This window comes from Electrophorus electricus, chromosome 9 (genome assembly GCF_041902795.1).
Source record: "Electrophorus electricus isolate QZ-2024a chromosome 9, ASM4190279v1, whole genome shotgun sequence".
Lineage (NCBI taxonomy): Eukaryota > Metazoa > Chordata > Actinopteri > Gymnotiformes > Gymnotidae > Electrophorus > Electrophorus electricus.
This window is the reverse complement of record NC_137505.1, coordinates 8156535-8163644: the sequence shown is the minus strand read 5'-3', so window position 1 is coordinate 8163644 and position 7110 is coordinate 8156535. Positions and strand designations below refer to the sequence as shown.

General features: G+C 45.0%; 1 protein-coding gene across 1 annotated transcript; it reads left to right on the top strand.

Moving 5' to 3' along the window:
* Positions 1 to 1262: 1262 nt before the first annotated feature.
* On the top strand, positions 1263 to 6828 carry slitrk5b (SLIT and NTRK-like family, member 5b). Its single transcript, XM_027031167.3, has 2 exons — positions 1263 to 1445; positions 2490 to 6828. Exon 2 carries the CDS (start codon positions 2545 to 2547, stop codon positions 5098 to 5100), a length of 2556 nt encoding a protein of 851 aa, XP_026886968.2. The 5' UTR covers positions 1263 to 1445; positions 2490 to 2544; the 3' UTR covers positions 5101 to 6828.
* Positions 6829 to 7110: the final 282 nt, after the last annotated feature.

Genomic DNA, 7110 nt, shown 5'->3' with positions numbered 1-7110 from the left:
TTTCTGTCATGGGACACTACAATGGAACTTCAAAATGTACTAACATCTAATAATGCTGCAAGAAACAAAGCAGGAAAGAAAAACACCACCAGCAGCCCAGTTCAGTTAGCAGAATAAACGTAATGATGTGTTCCTGGGACTGTCAGGTGTGCATGGGAAACCCTTTTAACCTCAAATGGCTAAATGGCTTTCAAATGCTGAACCAGGTTACGTATCCCAAGTCTGAACACCTCAGCCCCTGAGGAAGGTTCAGTTTAGTGTTCAACAGCTGCTCAGCTAGCCACCATGACTGTGGTCTAACTCTACCTGGGGACCAGGGCGTCTCGTAGACCCCCTCCCCAACGCTGGGCTGGACGAACGGGGAGTGGAAGGTTTTGGAGGAGACAACAGGATGGAGGAGAGATGGAGCCGTGTGGATGGAGGATCAGGGTGGAGAAGAGATGGAGCCGTGTGGATGGAGGATCGGGGTGGAGAAGAGATGGAGCCATGTGGATGGAGGATCAGCGTGGAGAAGAGATGGAGCCGTGTGGATGGAGGATTGGGGTGTAGGAGAGATGGAGCCGTGTGGATGGAGGATCAGCGTGGAGAAGAGATGGAGCTGTGTGGATGGAGGATCAGCGTGGAGAAGAGATGGAGCCGTGTGGATGGAGGATCAGCGTGGAGAAGAGATGGAGCCATGTGGATGGAGGATTGGGGTGTAGGAGAGATGGAGCCGTGTGGATGGAGGATCAGCGTGGAGAAGAGATGGAGCTGTGTGGATGGAGGATCAGCGTGGAGAAGAGATGGAGCCGTGTGGATGGAGGATCAGCGTGGAGAAGAGATGGAGCCATGTGGATGGAGGATCGGGGTGTGGGAGAGATGGAGCCGTGTGGATGGAGGATCAGCGTGGAGAAGAGATGGAGCCGTGTGGATGGAGGATCAGGGATGGAGCCGTGTGGAGGGTGTGTCTGCAGAAATAGCAGCTCCTTCGGCGGTTCTTTGTGCTCTATAAAGGACTCACTCTTTTTTTACTGACATACCTTTACAGTGAGCCAGCTGTCTCTCTCTCATACACACACACACACACCTCTTTCTCTGCCTGCGCACAGTTGTACTTTTCGTAGTTTAATGTAGATCCTTCCTCTTCTGACATAAGTTGATTTTAGTGTTGTCTGAACACCTCTAACGCTCGTGGTGTCTACATGGTGTCATTGTCTTTAATTCGGCACACAGCTTCATCACCATCATTATCAGTAGTACCACATTCTGACTGCGTTTGTCCCTGCTGTGTAGCTTTGCACGGTCCGAGTCATCGTCACGTGCCGTAGCCCGAGTAATGGAGCCGGAGGCGCGCGTGATCACGAAGAGAACATTGTGAAGAACGGCGCGGATGCACGCGGAGCCAGCCTTCAGAGCGAATGCAAGCAGCTACTGGAAATGAACGCGCGATCATCATCTTCTGTCGGGTAAGCTTTTAAGAAACGGCTTTGCTTTAAAGACACTCGACTGTTGTACTGCATTTATTTTGTATAAGCGATTCGTTCCGACTCATTGCTCAGTGAAATGCAAACAAATTTTAACAAGGGAAATTAAATTAAAGCCGTGAAATATATAATTCTACACACTCGTCAGTTAGATCTGAGGCTGCCAATGCCAACCGTGCCAATAAGATTAAATCGGAGGTGTGTGTGTGTGTGTGTGTGTGTGTGTGTGTGTGTGTGTGTGTGTGTGTGTGAGTGTGTGTGTGTGTGTGTGTGTGTGTGTGTGAGTGTGTGTGTGTGTGTGTGAGTGAGTGAGTGAGTGAGTGAGTGAGTGTGTGTGTGTGTGTGTGTGTGTGTGTGTGTGTGTGTGTGTGTGAGTGTGAGTGTGAGTGTGTGTGTGTGTGTGTGTGTGTGTGTGTGTGTGTGTGTGATGGCCTGAAAACGTTTAAATGGCAGGTAAAGACACCCTTCGCATACTTTTTCTACAATACTTTGCCCCTGGTTGAATTAATTTTACGAAGGAACTTCAACCTAGCGCACGCGCCTTCAGTGAGCGTGACTGTGGCTGGGTGTGTGTGCTCGGGTGTTTGACAGACTTCTGCGCAAACTTCGTATGTCCTCATGGAAATGAACCTTGTTATGATGTTATGATGTTATGGACGCCTTTTCGGAATAAACCAGCTGTATTACTGAAGGCTTGAACTGCCCGGGCGCTCAGTGAGACCAAAGAGCGGATTGGATTCGGAGGAAACCTAAAAATCGCACGCTGCCTCCACTACTTAGCAGAAGCCGTATATATAGGCCAGATCCGCCGGGGTAGCAGTGATATTTACACCCATGTCAGGGTGGAAGGTTTTGCTTTATTTAATGTATTTTTGAACAGGCGTCTTCCAGGCGGCAGTATTGCCTACAGGGGAGACGGAAGCTGATTTATTAATGATTTAAATGACGTTTCAGCATGTTTCACTGGAAGCAAACAACTAACCCCCAAGCTGATGGATTGGTTTCTCTCCTTTTCTTTTTCCCTAGATGAGGAAACACGCCTGTGCTGCACTGAACTGAGCTCCACCATCCTCCCGTAAACATGAATATCTGCATATCGGTTCTTTCTTTTATCGCCATATATCCTCGCTTTGTTCAGGTGTTTGACATCTATGGGGAAATCTGTTCAGGGCTGTGTGTTTGTGAAGAGAGAGAGGGATTTCTAATAGCAAACTGTGAAAATAAAGGCCTGCTAAGCCTCTCTGATGTCAGGCCTTTGCACTTAAATACATATCATTTACTGCTCACCGGAAATCTTTTAAAAAAACTTTCACTCAACGACTTTGTGCATTATGAGGGACTCACAATTTTGCATCTAGGCAACAATGATATAGCTGAGATTGAGACTGGGGCTTTTAATGGACTTCAAGGACTAAAGCGCTTGCACTTAAACAACAACAAAATCGAAGTACTAAAGGACAATACTTTTGCTGGCCTCGACAGTCTGGAGTATCTTCAGATTGACTACAATTATATTAGTCACATTGAGGTGAATGCTCTTAACAGACTACATCATCTGGAGGTGTTGATTTTGAATGATAATCTGCTGTCTGCCCTGCCAAAAAACATTTTTCAGTTTGTTCCTTTAACCCACCTTGACCTTAGAGGGAATCAGCTTAAACAGCTGCCCTACAATGGACTTCTGGAACATATGGGCAAAATAGTAGAACTTCAGCTTGAGGAGAACCCATGGAACTGTTCCTGTGAGCTCATAGCCCTTAAAGCCTGGTTAGAAAGCATATCATACACAGCGTTAGTTGGAGATGTGGTTTGTGAGACCCCATTCAGGCTGCATGGCAGAGACCTTGACGAGATCTCAAAGCAGGAGCTTTGTCCTCGAAGAGCCATAGCTGAATACGAGATGCAGGCAGAACCTGTCCACAGCAGCCACGCTTTCTTCAGGACCACGTCGGCCTCAATAACAGGCCCAGTACCAGCTTCAAACACCTTATGGTCCTCTCGACCTACGAAGAGCAGCCAACCGTCAGGGAAACTACGCACCAAACCCACCTCACGGGTCTCCAATAAGCCACAGATCTTTGGCCCAGCTGTGGCTTTCCAGACCAAATCCCCAGTGCCTCTCGACTGTCCTCATCCGTGCACTTGCAATCTCCAAATTTCAGATCTTGGCTTGAACGTGAACTGTCAAGAGAGAAAAATTGAGTGTATCTCAGATCTAAACCCCAAACCATATAATCCAAAAAAGATGTATCTTACAGGAAATTACATTTCTTCAGTGCATGGTTCAGATTTTGAAGAGGCTACCAGCTTAGATCTGCTTCACTTGGGAAACAATCGGATAGTTATCATACACAGCGGAGCGTTTGGAGAGTTGGCTCACTTGCGGAGGCTTTATTTGAATGGAAACTTAATAGAGCGGCTTACTGACAATATGTTCTGCGGTTTAGAAAGTCTTCAGTTCCTCTACTTGGAATACAATGTCATTAGAGAGATAGCTGTGCACACCTTTGAGCAGGTGCCCAAACTGCAGTTACTCTTCCTAAACAATAACCTTCTGAAAACACTACCCACTGGCGTGTTCAGAGGGTTAAGCTTGGCACGACTCAACCTACGCAACAACCACCTTAGAAACCTGCCCGTTACTGGTGTTCTGGAGGACCTTCAGTCGTTAGTGCAGATAGATCTGTTTGAGAACCCCTGGGATTGTGCATGTGCTGTTTTGGAGATGAAGAACTGGTTGGAGCAGCTCAGCACTGGAACTGTGGTGAACAGTGTGATCTGCGAGTCTCCTCCGAGGTTGGCAGGAGAAGATCTGTGCTATGTTCATCCCTCTCATTTTTGCCCAGACGCCTCACATGCGCCGGCATCCATTGTCTCACCTTCAGAGCAATCCTTCCCTGGCAGCACTATCGCCATGGAGACAGCACTGGATTATGACACACAGTATCCCACAATCCCTCTCTCTGTGCTCATTCTAGCCTTGCTCCTCCTCTTCCTCATGTCAGTGTTTGTGGCTGCAGGGCTGTTTGCTGTTATGATGAAACGCAGCAGGAAACCTGAGCAGTCAGCCTCCCTGAGGACCGGCGGGAGCTCCTTCAACACGCTGTACCATGACCGGGCTGCTCAGAAGGTCAGGACTTCGGCAGGTCACGTGTACGAGTACATCCCTCCTCCAACGGATGGCCTGGGTCATGGCACTGCAGCAGGGGGGAGCAGAGACTCTGATGAGCTGGCTGCTACACAGGTGTCTAAGTCCCATCAGGAAGGTCGCAGCACTGTGGTTGGCTCAGAGCTCAGTGCAGGCACACCACGTCCCCTCCACGGAGCCTCTCCTCTCCCGGATCATGGATGCGTTTACCAGCTCCTCCTGGCCAGGGACCCGCAAGCGTCCTACAGGGCCAGTTTGTCATGTAAGCACGACGGAAATGTGTCAGCACACTATGCACCTGAGTTTGATGTTCAGCAGCAGTATCTGCGTCCAGATGGGACACAACAGACAGTGATGTTTTGCTCAACACCAGACACGGTCTGTGCAGAGCCAAACAGGAGCGAATACTGGGAACTGAAAGCTAAGCTTCATTTTGAGCCAGACTATCTGGAAGTTCACGAGAAGAGAACAACTTTCACTCAGTTCTGAATCACCCCCAACACACCACTCCCTTTCCACACCCACCTCCAGGTTTTGGCTCTGATATCACAGAGGGTTATATAATACCTGACTACTGTTGGAACTGGTTTTATTGACCAAATTGTCCAATCTGGAAACCAGTGGAGGTGTTTTCTTTAAAGTGAAGAGTCATAGATGGTTTTTTATATAAGCACTCATCAGGAAGTTTAATGTAATGTTGCTTGACTCGAATGCCATGAGGAGTTACATTCAAGAAACACTGACTTGAATTGGAAGTTTCATTGTTGAGTTACTCGTGAATGGGACAACGTGCTCATAATATGCTTTTCATAGTTTGCCATTTTGATACTGCTGGTTTACAATTGTATTCATAATTCATACATAATTCATCAGGTTATTTTTGTGTTTTTACAGACTGGTCTCTGCACATTTCGCATCATGTCACCATAGTAAAGAAGCTACATGTAATGTTTTACATTTCAATTGATCTTTATAAGATCTTCACAAGACACTGACCATTACATTTTATATGTTGTTACTAAGCATACACAAACCAAACAAAAAGGTTCACACACATTCAAAAATATTTATGCAGAACATTTATTCACAAGCAGTTTTTATTCTGTTAGCGGAATCCTAGTGTTTCCATTAAGCTCTTTTAATATGGCATTCTGAGTTACACCTTCTGACGTTCAGAGTCACGTGTTCTGACGTTCAGAGCCACGTGTTCTAAAATTCAGAGTCACATGTTCTGACGTTCAGAGTCACGTGTTCTGACGTTCAGAGCCACGTGTTCTAAAATTCAGAGTCGCATGTTCTGACGTTCAGAGTCACGTGTTCTGACGTTCAGAGCCACGTGTTCTGACATGCTGTAAATGAAGTGAATTAGCAGGCATTCAGATGTGATCTTTAAGTTAAATAAGACCTTAAAGGTCTGAAAATGCACTGAATAAGATTGTTATGCATATAAGGACTCACGAGCACGATGTGGATAAAACCGACACATTATCCTGCCATAGAGTCCTGGATAAATCAAAGAAGAGGTCTCAGTGGTTGTACACGTTTGCCTTCAGTATTACTTCCAGATCCAGGACCAGATCCAGAATCGCTTGTAAAGGCATGCTTTAGGAAATGGCCTATGCATTCATTCCAGCCAAACACTAATTTTCCACTAAGGTTTCCTGACCCACTAGGGCTATTTATTCCCGTTCAATTTTCTGCGTGTGAAAGCAACAGCAATACAATTGTATTTATATACAAGACTTTAATATTCATGTTGCAGTAAAATTCTCATGCAAGTCTTAATGCAATCTGGAAAGACTGTTGTGCCGCGAACTTCTTAACGTCCTTAAATTAATACTGCTACTGTTTCTTCTTCAGTTACTCAGTTATTGCACGTGTAAAACTTTAAATACTGTTTTAAAAAAGTTTATTTTAACTTGGCTGTTTGTTGCAGTTTGGTTGCATTGTGGTTGTAAAGTTGTTTTTGTCTTTTTATTCTGTATTTGTTAGTGCAAACGAAATGAACTCAGCTGAAAATATGCCTGATCCAACGTAATAAGATGGCACATGTCCAGATTCTGCACTGATATTCTGACATATGCAGCACACACTGCTGTAATATCATCTAGTATATGCGTCTCAACATGAATGCTGGCAATACATCAAACCAGTGACATATTTGTCACAATTGTTTACTTCATGTTACAGATGAATAAATTCTATATTTTTCTTTCATTTTTCTCACAGTCCAGGGAGTATCTTGAGGATGGGCTCTGTCTTTATTTCCATATCCCATATTTCCAAATATACTTGTATTCATTAAAATGTACTATTTTGTTATCTAGAATATGTTCAGTTTAATATCCAGAATATATGTTGTGCATTTATGCAAGTACACAATTTATTAACAGAATTTTGACATTTGCTAAAAAATTAGAACTTGTTAATCATAAAAATAAATGTTGTATTTTGCATAGTGACAATATGTATTCAAACTGAAGTGTCTCGGCCATTCGA

Bases quoted from the DNA above. Each gene is read 5' to 3' on its own strand.
- slitrk5b (XM_027031167.3), top strand. From the start codon at position 2,545: ATGAATATCTGCATATCGGTTCTTTCTTTTATCGCCATATATCCTCGC.